This window comes from Uloborus diversus, chromosome 4 (assembly GCF_026930045.1).
Source record: "Uloborus diversus isolate 005 chromosome 4, Udiv.v.3.1, whole genome shotgun sequence".
In the NCBI taxonomy this organism is placed as follows: Eukaryota; Metazoa; Arthropoda; class Arachnida; order Araneae; family Uloboridae; genus Uloborus; species Uloborus diversus.
The window spans coordinates 19,768,783-19,785,336 of NC_072734.1; the positions used below are offsets into that span (position 1 = coordinate 19,768,783).

The 16,554-nt window shown below is 31.2% G+C and overlaps 1 protein-coding gene across 1 annotated transcript in view; it reads right to left on the reverse strand.

Moving 5' to 3' along the window:
- The window catches only part of LOC129221285 (UDP-N-acetylglucosamine--peptide N-acetylglucosaminyltransferase 110 kDa subunit-like), a 38,664-nt gene that overhangs the window by 14,925 nt on the left and 7,185 nt on the right, over window positions 1-16,554 (reverse strand). Inside the window, exons 5-10 of the mRNA XM_054855742.1 lie at window positions 15,743-15,811; window positions 13,460-13,576; window positions 10,700-10,779; window positions 9,937-10,026; window positions 2,453-2,699; window positions 1,956-2,056 (exon numbers count right to left, since the gene is read on the reverse strand). Of these exons, the coding sequence (XP_054711717.1) occupies window positions 1,956-2,056; window positions 2,453-2,699; window positions 9,937-10,026; window positions 10,700-10,779; window positions 13,460-13,576; window positions 15,743-15,811 (704 nt within the window). The remainder of the gene's footprint in view (window positions 1-1,955; window positions 2,057-2,452; window positions 2,700-9,936; window positions 10,027-10,699; window positions 10,780-13,459; window positions 13,577-15,742; window positions 15,812-16,554) is intronic.

Below are 16,554 nucleotides of genomic sequence, written 5' to 3' on the forward strand. Positions count from 1 at the left end.
AAAAAAAAATGCTTGGAATTTGTAATTATTGACTATCGGATGGTTGGTGCTTTCATACAGCTTGAATCCTATTTTGGTGTACATAAAAAATTTACAAATAGCGAAAAAAAAAAAACCTTTTGTACTAATCCTTTGAGCAAACATATGAATTCTATATTCATTTATTGAGCACAAGACTTTCCTTTCTTTTAAATTTTCATTTAGTAAATAGCTCTTAATTTTTAAATGATGAAAAACAAAGGTTTTAAAATCAAGATTTACAGCAGTTTGGCCTTTAAAATAGTAGGACCTTAGTATTGAAAAAAGTAACGAAATTGTGTTCATTGGGAAAAAAAAAAGAAAGAAAACAGAATATAACTTGAGAAAGAGCAGTTTATTCAAAAGCCATAACTTGGTTAAGTGCTTTGCAAGAAATTTTTCAAAACCTATTCAAAATATTTAATTAAACCTAACTATATGCACATAAATAACCTGCTCAAGAACTTTACACTGTTACTTAAGAAAGGCTTTTGCAAGTGGTAGAAAATTGCTTTTGCTAAAGGAGCTCAAAAAGTCGTTATTTTAAATCATGAAAACCAGAGAAGTTGGTGTTAAATGCTTGAAATTTATTATAACTTGAATCCTACAGATTGCAAAAGCTCATTTAAATGAAAAAAAAACAGCAACTCGATGTTTAGATTTTCAGCATTTGAAAGAAAAGTAGGGGCAAAATGAGAGGGAGTTTTAAGGTCAACGGAGTTGCACTATAGTTGTAACCGAAGAATGTTCATACAAGTATAAGTATGAATTGCCCCATGTTGCACTTCAATGAAATGCAACATATCTGAACCATACCAAACAGAATGTACTAGCTTTATCACTCAAAAGGACATCTTCCTACTTCTGTTTGGTCCAGCCCTTGATCTATTTAGCTCCATTCACAGATGCCTTGGGATTCTTTGAACAGATCATTGGATGATTAACCACTTCTTTTCCATTCTGTCTTAACTGTTTGAAGCTTGGACCTGATACTGATAGCACAAACAGCAGGTTTCGAGTCTTATGGGTCTTTAAGCTTGTGAGCAATAACAATAGCTGTCAGGCAGGAATTGACACGTGATAAATGTTTGAAATTCTAGTCGATAAGCCCAAACATATAACAAGGATGTCCAGACTAAGGAATCGTCAACTGTCTTTGCATAAATTTTAATATTGTTTTGAGCTAGATTAGGTCACTAGGTACGTAGTAGTAGTAGCCCTGGTAGGTGCTGCTCTACAGCACGATTTAGAAAAATTTCAATAAAAGCCTACCTAGGACGTTATCTTTAAAAACTTTTTCTTGAAACTTGAAAATGTCCACTCACAACCCTTTGCTTCTCACAGCCTCATACATGGTCTGAAGATGACATAAGTAGAATGAATAAAGAAAAGGAAAAAAAAAACCTTTTAAAAACATAGCAAAGGTAGCTAAAGCTCAGAAACTCTTTCCTCCTTTTTTGAAACCAAGTTTAATTCACAAATTTACAACTTTTTTAATGAAGAAAATACCTATAGTTGGGGCAAAACCATTGAGAAGCGATAAAATGGAGGAAATGAAAACTCTTTGGTGAAGGAAAGAACCCAAGTTCCAAGATAGATTTTAAAGAAAAGCATTGGAAGAAATCAGGTTTCATTTGCTAGTTTCACAAAAAACACGTCAACCATTCGTCATTGTTGAGTCATGTTAACTTGTGCTCTTTGTCCAAGCTTTTGCTTAGCAAAGATTGGACTAGCTACCTCCATTTTAATTCCTGCTCAAAGGGCAAAACAAACTTGCAGCCTTGTGAAGTCTACGCAGATCCAAATCACAACATTGCATATATTGCCAGGTTAGGTTTGTCCTTACTATAAGAGACTTTACATGAAATATGCATAATAAATAAGAATATATTGGGTTATTAAAAATAACTATGGATTACAGATTTAAAAAAAAATACCTTATAGCTTCTTTATAATGCATTAGTGCTTCATTTAATTTTCCTTGTTGTTGTAGAACACTGGCTAAATTCGAATGTGCTGCAGCAAATTCAGGAAACACCTGCATTGTACAAGAAAGTTATTTGTAATTTACTAGAGCACATGAAGTATAAATGGTTGTAAATCCCATTTGGTTCACAGAATCAAAATATTCATATTACTTAATATATATTGCTGACAGGTAAAAACAAAGTGATCAGGAGTCTGCAGATGTAATACTTTTGCCTTAAATTTAGTTTTTTCAAATGTTTCTTAAAAATTCACAAAAACAGGAGCATAAAAGCCTGGATAGAACCATGTTCATGACATCTACATAGTTTTAACCAACATAAAGGTGTCGAACAGTTATGCACATTGATGTTAAACTCCATTTAAAAATTCAATTATATAGTAGTAAATAAGCCTTGACTTACTGGCCCTGTAGTTTATCAAAGAAAGCATAAGTTACTTTTCTTACCTCCAATGCCTTTAAGTACAGTCGTGTAGCTTCTTCTATGTAACCTTGTTCCCTTTTAATATTCGCCAGATTATTAAGAGAATCAGCATGAGTTGGACATAAACGAAGAGCAGTATTGTAACAATCTTCAGCTTCAGGGACAAGACCTTTTTCCTTTAGTGCATTTGCAAGATTACAGTAAGCATCGGGAAAATTGGGCTGTAATTCAATCGCTCTACGATAGGTGTCGATAGCTAAGTCTATGAGACTGAAAAAAAAAATATATATATTAAACCAAATAATCTGGGTATTTTCTATTTTGTCATAACTGCAAGAATTATTATAATGATTTGTATATACAGTCCAACCTCCATATATGTCGAACTTGCACACATCAAAGTTTTCTGTATATCGAAGTCCCAGCAAATTTCCAAGTCCATTAAATACAAAAATTGCTTCTATATATCAAAAAAATCTCTATATATAAAAAAAAATCGAGACATTCGTACATTCTTTTCCACTTATTCCCCCAAGTTTATTTCAAATCTCAGTTGCAACCAGTAATACAGTAAAATCAGTTTCAAGTTATCCCTTTTGTCGGATAATTATCATTCCTAGTCATTTTAGATTCAGTGAAAACTCAAGTAGATTGATTTTTTACTTTTCTCTCGATTACACTGTCAAAACAAAAATCCCTTAATGTTTGGTAAATTTAGTAAGCAGAGTTCCTGCTATTATGCGAGATCAGAAAGCCGTGATAAAAGTACTGAAACTTACAGAAAACTTACCCAGAAACATGAAACGGCATTACAGTCAGCGAAAATTAGTTTCAAATTTAATGTTTCAGAAGATTTTTGTGATAAACTAAGATCTTTTTTATGTATCTAAATTTCTATATATCAAATCCCCCCCCCCCACAGTTTGCTACTTCGATATATGGAGGTCCGACTGGTTACAGGTTATTATACGTACAAATAAAATGCGAGACAAAAATAAATAAGACATTAATTAAAATGAAAATACTTTACTTCTATTCGATGATGCAATCTTTGTCAGAGTTTTTTTTTTTGCTGCACCCTGTATACTGCTGTGCTAAGCACAAAAGTGGAATCTGCAGCTGAGCTCAAGCTGAGATATTGTGTTTTGAAGTTTGGTTTTTCCATACATTTATGTGTGCGTAATTCAGATGTCTTTTTTTTTCAGAATTTTTTAACAAAATAGTTCTAGATCAAATGACCCTAAAACATTTTATTTATTATTTAAAATATAAAATAAAGAAAAACTTGGTTATAATAACTCAGTTTTGTTCAAAAGTACAGTTATGACTGCTTTTAATGCTTAGCACGGGCATATGAATAAACTCCAGTTTAAGTTTTGGTTCAGCTTTAGAAACCATTACGCAGTTTTGAATTGGAGTTTCTGTTGGAAAGAAAAAAAAAAACAAATTCTATTTGGACTTAGACTGGATTGGAAAAAATCAAAACTCAATAGCTTTCATTTTCAGTCAGTAAAGTTACATGGTAAGGAAGGGAAATCATAGTTATTTTTCTTTCAAACAATATCAATCATGTTTGAAAGTCAAAAATTACAATTACTATTTCAAGTTTCAAAGGCAATATAAAAAAGAAAATGTAATTGTTATAATTGGACACCCCTTACCCAATATGGTGGAACGTCGACTTGACTTCTTTCTGGTGTTTGACCAAGAATGCTCTCAGTTGTAAAACAAAAAGTTTGTTTTTTTAATTAAACTTACCTTTATGTGTACTTCTGTCAAGCAGAAAAAGATGGATGGATAGCATATATTTTTTAATGTTTAACCCTTTATATGTTCCCAGAAATAAGAGCTATTAATAAATCCTATTTTTATTCATAAAAAAAATCAATTTTTCATTTTTCCCGAAAAAAAACCGGTAAAAAAACTTTTTTCCACCACTTCAAAATTTCTGGAAATTTTACATCTCTAGTCATAAATAATAAAATAATCACTTTGAGGATGGGGTGCCACTAGTTCTTCACTAACATATAAGACAATATAAGAAAGACTTTACAGCACAAAGAGAGGATATAACACGGCTATGGCAGGAATCAAACCTCCAACCTCCGGCAATCAAAGCAAAACTTCTAACACAGAGCCATGGAGGCACTAACTTTAACATTTGCTGGCTGTTTTTCAAAACTTGCCATTGAATCACAATGCATAAAGGAATGGAAATTGAGTGCAATCTTGTTCTTGCAAAACCATGTAGTAAAAGTAGAGGGCATTTTATGGTATAATAAGCAATGTGCCTCAGAGCAGCTAAGGCACATTACTATGATGAATATCCATGTTTTGAAATGCTGCACATGCACCTTAGGCATAAAAGACTGGGCATGAAATTAAAATTTTTGGGTTGAGGGAATTATTAATTTGAGGAATTTTATCAAATGATGATATATGAGCACATACCTAGATCTAATGAGAAGAAACAGGCATCATTTACTTTTTAAAAAGATGCAATATTGCAGAACTGCCTCCAAAATTTAAGAATCATCAGTCAAAATTTGCTGAATAAAAATATTAGAGGTCACAGTGATTTCCAATTGAGGTGCCCTTAACTGCCACTGGTATGAAGATTTTAGTGTCTGAACGAAGTTTTAGTATTTCAAACTTTTTCCAAGTATTTTCAAACTGGGCTGCTAAGGCCAGGCATTTAAAGCAGACAAAATCGTCCATGCTGTTAATACTTTAGCAGGCAAAATTGATGAAATGCAACAGAAGCATCTGTATTATTTTTTAAATCGTACATGTATTAAAATTACATATGTGCACTAGGGTGGCTCTTATTTTTCAATTTTGTAGAAGGTTAGCTCCCAACCCCCTATTTTGTTCTAATGGACAAAAAAATGAAGTGTGCAAAATATTAGCTCAATCGAAGTTTAAAGGGTGCCTTAAATAGCATGAAATTATAGAATTTTCACAGAAAAGATGTTTTTTCATCTTTTTTAAAGTTTAAAAACAGATTTCTACCAGATCTGGATTTTTGGCTTTATTTCTGTCATAAGTGTTATTTAATTCAAACTGCTTTTTCCTGTGACTTTGTATAGCTTTCCCGCTTTTCATCTGGTTCCTTTTCAAGCGGCGAAACTTTTTTGACAAGATGGTTCTCGTGATGTTTTTGCAATCATTTCTACAACAATCTCCCAAAAGCTTCTCTGTCAGTTTTTATCCGAGTTATATATGTAAGAACACATAAATTTATGAGTATATTTTAAATTAGTATGTATAACATGGCATTTACTTTTGTTGAGTGAATGTGAGAAAACACTTATGAAAGGATTATGAAAGGTAATGTATTTATATTCCAAAATAAATCCATATATTTTTTCATGCATTACTTTTTTCATGATTAGATAAGTTTAATTTGTAACTATTTTTATAAAATGCGTATCGTTTACTTATTTTCTAACGAGGTACAGCATTGTCTTTTATTACCAATTTTCACTTTAGAGCAGTTTGCGCTGCTGGTATTTTTTGTCCGACTATTGTGACTATCAAACTAGGCTTGTAACATAGCATCAAAGTCTACTGGTAGCTGTTCACACAAGTTAAGAAAACATTTTCATATTGATCTTTTTGATTACATTCCTAGTCAAATTGTTAGACTAAAAATACCATCAAATAGGCAAATTGTAAGCTTTATTTTCTTTTTTACAATCTAAAACTGTAAATATGACAAAAAAGAAAGAATTACATCACTATTGCATCAAGAATTTGTTTTCTGGCATAAAAATCAAATTTGTACTATAAGAATGGACACTGAATTGATTAATTAGCCTAAAGTAAGAAAAACAACATTAAAAAAAGCACAAATTTGCCAATTACAGCAGACACGTGTTTCGGCTTTACAGAGAACGCCTTTTTCAATGCAAAAAGTAATGAGCTTATGGATGAAAAGACAGGTATTTATTTATACAATTAGCCTAACTCTACGATGCAGAAACAATTACAGAATTTTTTTTCAGGAATTTCAGGTTAAAAAAAGGAGGAGTAAAGATCTTTTTTGGGGAAGAGACTTGAAATTATAGATCATTTCTCTGACATTGCGCCTACAGATGTTTTGAAAGAGATTAAAAATGAAAAGGATAGGAAATTCTGAATTCCTCAGTGCGAAATAGGACACTCAGGCTTCATGGTTAGTGCTGACAAAAAACTAGCACAAAAAGAGGAGGGGAAAAAATGAGTTTTTTGAAAGAAAAGAACTAATGAAGAAATGGAATAACAATATGTCTTATCAACAGCGTATGAATTAGCTTCTAGCTTCAAACAACCCAATCAATGATGTTTTTGACCACAGGTTCTTTTTATTCTCCACCATGCTTGGTTTTCTTGAACAACACCTTTCGTTTCAGAAACAACAGCATGATGATCATCAAGATTTGTGAGAATTAGCTATAATACTTTTACCAGGATTCTAAAGAATGGGATATCATTTCATATGCCAGGTCCTGCTAGGTGGATGTCAAAGGCTCTTTATACACTCAAGATTTAACTACTTTAAGGTCAGTGTCTGTTACCTAAACGGGAGAGGAACTCTTTAAGAACATTATGTATTTTTCTTTTGCTCGAGTATACACTCGTCCTGCTTTCTCTCCACAGAATCTATTAAAGCTTCCTATCGGGATTTTCTATTCATGCGTCAACTGATCTGATGAGGATACTGATCCAAAAATCAGTAAGGTGACTCTAAAAATTTTTTTAAACAATGTCTTATATTTGGATTCCGAAACTATGGTTCTCTCTCTATTAGATGATATTATTCCAACCACGGTTAAGAGAATTATGACTCAAATTATGCTAGAAGCTGACAAAAATTTTGTAATACCTGTAACAAAATATTTATTTACCCGATTTTCTATCAGTTCCAATTTCCTTAACAAAGGCTTCAACTTGGAAGGATGAATTTGAATATTATAAGAGGAATGGAAAAACTTGACAAAACGTTTGTGAATGATGCTGCAGAAAGAGGTTTAAAATTGATTCAGTAACACAATAATATTCTCACGAAAGATGAAAGTGAGGGAAAAAACTTGTTTCACACATCATTGCTGAAGACTGTAAAAACTGCCCTACTGATACTAAATCCTTACTTATGAAAAAATAATGTTCAACATTCAGGGGTCTGTCAAGGATTTTTCACAGGGTCCGTTTTTTGTGAAAAATTAAATAATTTTGTGAAAAATGAATAAATTTTGTAAAAAATAATTAATTTCGCAAAAAAAAAAAAAAAAAAAAAAAAGTTTGTTAAAACGAAATTTTATAATTTAGAGATGGCACAAACTGCATCAATTAAACTTTAAGTTGAGTGTTTTCCTCTTCTATGTCGAGAATATCATTCTGGAATGTTTTTCTGATATTTGGCGGGGGGGGGGGGGGGGGGGGGGGCATCGCTCTCTCAAGTATCAATATTTATCTACCATTCTACATTTTGTTAAATTATACTACAAATATTTCTGTCCAGTATTTGAAATAATTGTAACAAAAAAATAAATAAATAAATAAAATTCAGAATAGGGTTCAGCATTTAACTTTGTGACCCAAGACACTCTTAAAAAGCACAGAATTTCGTTTAAAATGTATAAATTCCGTGATTTTAACAAAAATAACAAGTTATTTTAATTGTTTACCTCTTAACAAAGCGTAATAAACATCAAAAATTCGAAAAATTGGATTCCGATAGCGGATGCAAAGAGATCGCAATTCTCAAAGTGAAGGCATCAAAAGTATAAAAACGACTTGTAAAAGAAATATTTTTGATAAAATTATTTAAAAAATTGCATTTTAGAGTCCTATGATAAACATTTTGTTAACATCTGTGGACACAGTTGAAGCAAAAAAAAAAATAAATAAATAAATAAATAAATAAATGAAATAAAATAAACCATCTATTCAGCATTTTAATTTTTGACTCATAACAGAAAATGGAATTTTGCTTTAAAAATTTGAAATGCGAGTTCTAACAAAAATAAAGAGACTTTTCATTTATTTGCATCCTAATAAAGCTAAGTTAGCTCGAAAAAAAAAAACAAAATATGACTCTCATATCAGATTTAAAGGATTGCATTTTTCAAAATGTAGACATCTAAAGAAAAAAAACGGTAATAAAAAGAGTTTATTTAAAGTTAATAATCCTTGTTAGCATCGAAAAATCAAAACCCATATAATTTTCTCCCAAAATAACAATTAAACATCGCACCGCACCTCACTGTAAAAATGCAAATATTGACAAGCTAGTAAAATGAGAATATTTTCTAATCAAGTCATTATAAAGGTTCAATGCCAGATGCTAAGTGGTGATAATTTTGAAGTTGGTAACCCTATCTGAAGCGATCATATTTTTTCCCCACCCTTACTATCCTTTTGCAGTTCTAAGTTCATTTCCAGACATATATTATTATTGTTTATTAAATCATGAGGGGTGAGAAAAGTGCTTACCAATGCCTTTTCAGAAAAGTTTACAACAACACCGCTGCTAATTAGCTGTGATAAAACAAACAACCATTATATTTATTTGGCAGTAGCAATTATTTATCACTTGCAGGAGCATCGCAAGAGCGCCCATTTTTTTTCTTTCAAAATTAGTCGATTTTGTATAAGCTGATCCCTCTAATTTGACTTCAAAAAAGGTTCCAAAAATTATCGGTTTATACACAGAAACATGCATTGTTTTGCTTTCAGATTTGCTCTTTCAATTAACAATTTGTGAAAGATCCGATCTTGTTTATGAGAATTTTGTGAAGGGTCCGTTTTGTTTGATCGGAATTTTGTGAAAGGTCCGTTTTGGTTGATCGGATTTTTGTGAAGGGTCCGTTAACGGACCCAAATATCCTCTGGCCAGACCCCTGACATTGGTTTATTCTACTATGTTTTGATTCTATAGAAATTATTAGTCCAAATAAAATGAATAAATACATTTATTTATTCATTTTATTTGGACTAATAATTATTTATTCTCTACAAATTGTTGCAATTTTAAAGAAAAATTCAATCTTTTAAAATTTAGGACTGACAAAATTTAGATTTTTAGGACTGACTGAACTTCAAGGTATTTGAGGCATCCCTAGAAATTGTCTGATTGAAGGGAAATTTTGCACAGGCTGTTCTTTTGTCCATTGGAACAAGTCAAGAGGGTGGGAGCAATGACATCTTTACTTTCGAAAAATGCCCAATAGCTAAGGGCCACCCTAATGTGCACTTTGCACATACATAAATCTCTATTTCTCGGATTTATCTTTCATTATTTATCCTATGCAAAGTACCAACTAATACGTATACAGTTTGGTTTTTTCTCATTTGAAGTTTGAGTACATCTCGTTTTTAGTCAATACACCAAAGTTGATAGCAATCCTCTGATATATTTAAGTTGCAAGTTGCTGTTACTAATAGGATAGATAAAAATTCATAGCAACTTGATGTACATATAGTATACTATACAAACATATTTAACAAAATTATATTTACTTACCCTTGTTCGTAATACACACATGCTAAATTTCCATGAACTACTGCATTGCTGGGATTTAGATTCAAAGCTCGTAAGTATGCAGCAACAGCTCTAACAAAAACGAAAAGAAAATTTTTCAAATGTAATAAATAATAAACTTGATCATCATAAAATAATGTTTATGCATTTAATAAAAAAAAGAAAGAAAGAAAGAAAAGGGCCTTCATTTATTTATATTAATATATATCTAAATACTGAAAAAAAAACCTACAAAATTTTGCAAAAGTTAAGCACTTTTTAATACTTAACTATGGAATATTCATCTTCTCTCCCATGATTTAATTTTTCATCTATTCAAATTAAGGGATCAACTAGTAGTATCCAAGGTTCAAAAGATCCATTCATTGTTGAATTATCAACACAGAAATTTTTAATAGAATAGGAAGTGCGACCAAAGTTTTAAGAATTTCTGTTCAAACTTTAAAGTCTTTACTTCGTTTTGCTTTTTTTTCTGGCACCAACAATAGTGTTGATTGCGACAAACTTTTTATGGCTCTCAGTATTATTAAATTATGTTAAACGATACTAAAAGTTGTGTGCAATTATGAACATATAGAATGCAATTTCTATGCAATCACTTATTTATAGTAAGTTTATTCAAACTGAAATGTCATATTTTAAAAAGTGAAGACTTAGTAGTGCTTGTAAAAATAAATTATTTTATTTATGTTTAGCTTTAGTACATTATACAAAAGAAAACAGCAGCCAAAAAAAAAAAGGTTACCTGTCAAAAATCCTTGCTTCTTTAAGAACATTTCCCAAATTGATGTAAGCATCAAGAAAATTTGGATCTAATGCCACTGCCTGAAAAGGGATACATAAAACAAAACCACAATAAGTAAAAGTTATCTTTTTTTTCCCACAAAACTATTAATTACCATAACATATTACGAAAAAGGTCCTACATAATTTGTCAATTACAATACAGAAATCTGATTCAAATGTCATACAATTCTCACAGACTTGAAAAACTATGTAAGGTATCTTGCACTTTCATGTACTTGAGTTTCCAGCTGCCATATCAGCAAATCAATTTTGTTCATGTTTTCTCAATACTATACTACTGACACCATTATCAACTACTTGATTGTGAATATTCTGGTAAGTAGACAAAAAGAAAAAAACTAATTTTGAACTAGGCAAGTGGCCAGTAGACTTCTTTAGCAAACTGGCCACTTTTATCAAAAACTGAAGAATTAAAGGCTGACAGATGCTTTTCATTTAATAACCTTTTGCTTACACAATTGTTCTTGGATAAAATATGTAAAAAAATTCATGTAAGTAACAATCTCTAGCATTAGGAGCCTCATACAAAGTTCACTTAGTAATTTTTATAAAAAGTTAAAAAATATATTACACACACAGAACTTAATAAACTTGTAGAAAAAATAATTGGGAATACATATATATACAGGGTGCTGCAAAACTAATGTCTATACTATAAGGGGCGATAGACCCAGCCGAAAAAAACTTTCACATTGCAATGTGGGGTCGGGATGCAAACAGTGGACCGCAAGAGAGCATTCTCTGAAGTAGATGAATCATCCATCTTTTGCAGAGTCAATCATTTGTACGCTATTCCTTTCCAGAGTTGCAGCACAATTTGAATCCAGCTTCATTTACAGGTGCGCAAATGACAACGCTAAAGAAAGGGTAAGACTTAAGTGTGTCTTATATATGTGTTTTCCAAACAGGCGAAGAATATTTTAATGTTTTCACACACACAAATCTTGGATACAGGTTCATTTCTTTGTGAAAGACAAAATACAGGTCGACCATGAGAATGACATATCGAGTTGAAGCAAATCCTGGAGGCAATGGACAACCAGCCTGAATGAATCACGCGATTAATAGATTTGGGGAGATAGGGATCTACCATCGGACGGTATGGCGTGTTCTGCGCGAGGAAAAGCTGCTCTTACTATCTCCAGTGGGTTCAGTCCTTACAGACAACTGATTTCCCACAACGTCTAACAGTTGCAAAAAGTTTCTTTGTTGTCAAATTGTTGTTCTCCGTTTCTTTTGTATTCTAAATTTTTGCGAAGCAAGTACCCTCTCATGACCCAATATTTGCTTTCTGATCCCACATTCCATTGTGAAAATTGTTTGTGTAGTCAAGGTCTAATCCCCCCCCCCCCCCAGGACAGACTATTAGTTTTGCAACATCCTGTATATAGAGATAATACTTTTACTGCTAGTATTACTGGGTGATGTTACTTTTTAACTATTTTTCTACCCAAAAATAATTAAATGTTTTACAAGCTTCCACCACTCATATAGCTGTAGATATCAAATCCAAGAACATTTTATCACCAGGCTGATGTCCTAACCCCGACTCCCACCCACACACTACAAATCACGGTTGGTAAAAAAACCGTTTTTTTTTTTAAAGTTTAAATACTATTTGCGAGAAAAACAAATAATTTTCGGAAGGTAATTAAGGTTCCGTGTAATTAACAGTTATTCAATAGTCATATTATACCTAATTTCTTGATTAATTAATGAGATAAGAACAAAATCTTGTAACTAAATTAAATAATTAAAATAGCTTTCTGCTTCCAATGAACAAAAGGGGGGGAAAAACTAAGAATTATCTGTACCCAATAGTCATAAAGCAGCATAGGTGTATAGCCAATCAAAATCTTTTGAGAACACAGAATCCAAAAAAAAAAAAAAAAAACACCAATGGAGAGTGTAGTTTATATATGAAGATTTATATATTTCTCAATCAATTTTTACACATACATTTGCATTTTGTTCTGGGAATTCAAAAATTTGTCTTTTAATCTTCCTACATTATAATATAAGGAACTATTATGTATCATAATATGAAGTATAAACTTTTTTAAAATTTGATTCAAAAAATATTATTTGTGTTCACCTGCAGAACAAATCTTAATTTTTAGGTGCAAACAATTAAGTTAGACTGTTGATTACCTTACAAGTCAAAGTTAAAATTCCAGGAAAGTGCAAATAAATGGGCAAAAATGTCACACCCCTGCAACAGGAGTGAGCAATATAATGGATTGCATCTACAACAAAAGATTCAATCCTTAGTAAATCTTAACTAATCATGCAAATTAAGCATAATGATGGAAGTTGACTGAAATCTGCTTTATGGCACATATATAAAATAAAAATATATTAATTTTTTTTTTCGATTAAAGCTTGTAATACATTTTGAAGAAGCAACTTTGCAATTTTAGTATTTATCTCTGCAACTTAGCTAGGAACTTAGCATAAATGGAATTTTACATTTTTCAATGTGTGTGGGGAAATCAATGTAAATCTGTAAAATGGATTTTTTTTTTGGCTTTTTTTAAAAAAAAACATTAAAAAAACCACATGGTTTAAAAAAAAACAATTGGTTTAAACCATGGTTTAAACCAACATGGTTTAACAAACAACCCTGCTACAAATGGCACATTTTTACAATATAAATTTTTTAATTTATATGTATATTATAAAAAGGTATACACTGCACCTTCTCAAAGTGATGAATGGCCAGCCAAATTTCTCCCTGGGCATTGAAAACACATCCAAGATTACTCCAAGCAACAGCAAACGTGGGACATGTCTCAATTGCTTTCAAATAACAAGCCTATTGGAGGTGGTGATTAAGTATAAAAAAAAGAAAAGAAAAAAGAAAATTGCATAGATTAGTTTTCATCAAACATGTTTTGTTGTATATAGTCAGTGTTCTGATAGCTAGGCAGCTTCGCTATTTGATCGCAGATCGCCGGGCGCACTTTTCAGGCAGAGTGAAAAAAAATTTTTACTTTGCTTTGAGATACTTTTCTCAGCAAAAAGAAAATAACGTATACATTTTCATGCTACCTGAATCGCTATTGCTTGGTACGCTTAGCACGCGCAATAAAAAATTCAGCATAAATAAAAGCAAATTAGCGCACGCAAAACGCAACAGAACCACCGACTATAGGAATTTAACATGCCCAAATGTCATGTTAAAGTTATATAAATTCCTCCTTAAATTTCATTTAAAAGTACTATCACTTACTGATAATTTAACTAGTCCAATTTCTTACATCTTACATCTGCTTTCCAATACTAAAAGTAGGACAGTACTGGTAATAAACTGTGGAGAAAATCAAAAGAGTGGAAACTTATTTATCGAGAGAAATTTAAATTTGAATACATTTTAGTGTTTATAAAGATTTTATAAAAAAAATAAAAATAAAACTTTTAATATTCTCCACAAAATTAAAACCCAGCATAGCAAACTAAACATTTTATTATTACCACTGAGCTGGAGAAGTTGACAGGACTTAGAGCTTGGAATCCCGGGTGCCAATGAGATCCACGAGCAGCCAACTCTCATAGCAATAGCTCTCTCAAGCATATGCAAAGCCCTATTATTAACGCTATTTCTTAAGGAAGAAAAAGAAAATTTATTATTAGAAGAGTCCAGACATCATAGTTAACAGCTGTAATCAGCCTTCCTTTATTTTTTATAACAATGATAAAACATCAAAAATAAAGAAAAATTAGGGCCCAAAAAAAAAAAAAAAAAAAAAAAGTCAAGAAAGCACAGGGCAAGACAAAGATTAATGAGAATGATTTTTAACAAAGAAATACACAGATAACATATAACAGGATAGAAGTATTTTAAGATAGTAACTTAGCAAGTTAAGGAAGGCTGCTCGGCATATTCACTTAAAAAAAAGTCCTACAAAGATGTAATTCAAAAGAAAAAAATCAACAAATAGACATGTTTTACAAGTTTTCATAGGCAACATTTCAAGAAGCAATATTCAATACCTAAGATTTTTTAAAAGGCCAAGTTCCTACATTATATACAAATGACATGCAGCAAAAAAGAAAAAAGAAAAGAAAAACATGCAAACAGCGCAAAAAAAGCATCTTTCAATTTGCAAGCTGCCATACTTGGTTTTGAAGATTCAAATGCAATTGTTTTTGAAATGACTTAAATTTAAAAAAAATTGATAATGGTGAATAGCTTTACATTAAGAGCTACTTGCATTATATAAAAGATGCTTTTCTTTTTCTTCTTCATCTGACAAGCGCAAAGAGCAAGTGCACCTCCTGAAATTAATAAGCAATTTCAATATTAAATAGTTCATAAAATTTCCATTTCGTGCATATTTCTTCTAGCTCTTCAGCTGACCTCCTGTAACTAACATCTATATTATAAATTAGAAGTCAACTGCAAGTAGACTAATCAATTTTATCGTCATGAAATTTGGCCTTTTAAAAATGACAATACTACAAAAAAAAAAAAGAAAGGGGGGAAAAAGCTGAGAAAAGTGAATGAAATACTGAAACTGAAAGGCAGAACAGATTCCCAACACAATCCTTTATAATTGGACAGTTCTATTTTGAAAATGTGTGAGAAAAATAAGAATGCTAGAGCTTCATTCTTATATTAGTGTGTTGCAGTAAAATTTTAGAGATTAAGAAAGTTTGCAAATAATTTTTAAAAAAAATACAAAACATCAAATTAAAAAGTTTTAAAAAAATGAATGAAAAATCTGCATCTTTACATGGAATTTAATTTATTTCAAATATGAGAATTTGCGATGTTTGTCAATAATTAAAAAAAGAAAAAAAAAAAGATTGTCTTTCCTTGTATAATATTCAGATTATTACACGAATAGCATTTTCTTTTTTATGAAAAGCCTTCTACTGAAAAATTAGGGCTGTTACTAATAACTGAAATACTTAAAGGATAAAAATAAGTTGCCTATGAAACAATAATAAACAAAGGAGTGTTTGAAAGTTTAAATACCTTGGCTTCATCTAATCTTCCTAGTGCTTTTAAAAGATTACCTAAATCACTCCTAACACAATATAAATCCTAAAAGAAAATACAAAAATTCAATCAAAGTATGTAATCAGAATATTAAGTTAAGAATATTTTTTCAAATATGATTAAGTTAAGAACAATTGATCTAACGAACAAAGAAACTACTCTAAAGAAGTATGATTTTCAAAAATAGCTTGTAAGAAAGTTGGATTTTTCATAGCAGCAAAAATTTTTTTGTTCAAAATGTCCCCCGTAAAGCCCGCTGACGACCCGAAATAAAAGAAACAGGGCAACAGTAAGCCTTATTATATTTTTTCCTGCCATAAAAGTTGTTCAGCATGATTCTCAGAACACTGCATGACACAATGCCTGATACAGCTGAATGCAACAGGTTGGAATGCTTGCAGAAGTCTCACAAAATAAATTCCTCAAATTGGGGATGATGTCGAAAACTAAGAAGTTGGACATTTTATGTTTTACATAAAGGTAACTGAGTAGTAGAACTTACAATTTCCAACTTTATATTTTACAACATTATTGTCAATTTAAGAAGTTTGTGTTTCGTAAAGTTTTAGCAAAGCATTCTAACATGTTATTTCTTCAGGTATAATGAGATACAACATAGTAGTGTCATGGAATGTACTGAAGATCAGCTGAACAATTCTTACGGCAGGAGCAAATAAAATAGGCTTGCTGTTGTCCTGTTACTTGTGTTTTAGGTTTTTAGGGACCCCTACAGATGTGACATTTTTTATTAAAGATTTTTGCTGCAAAAAAAAAAAAAAAAAATCAAG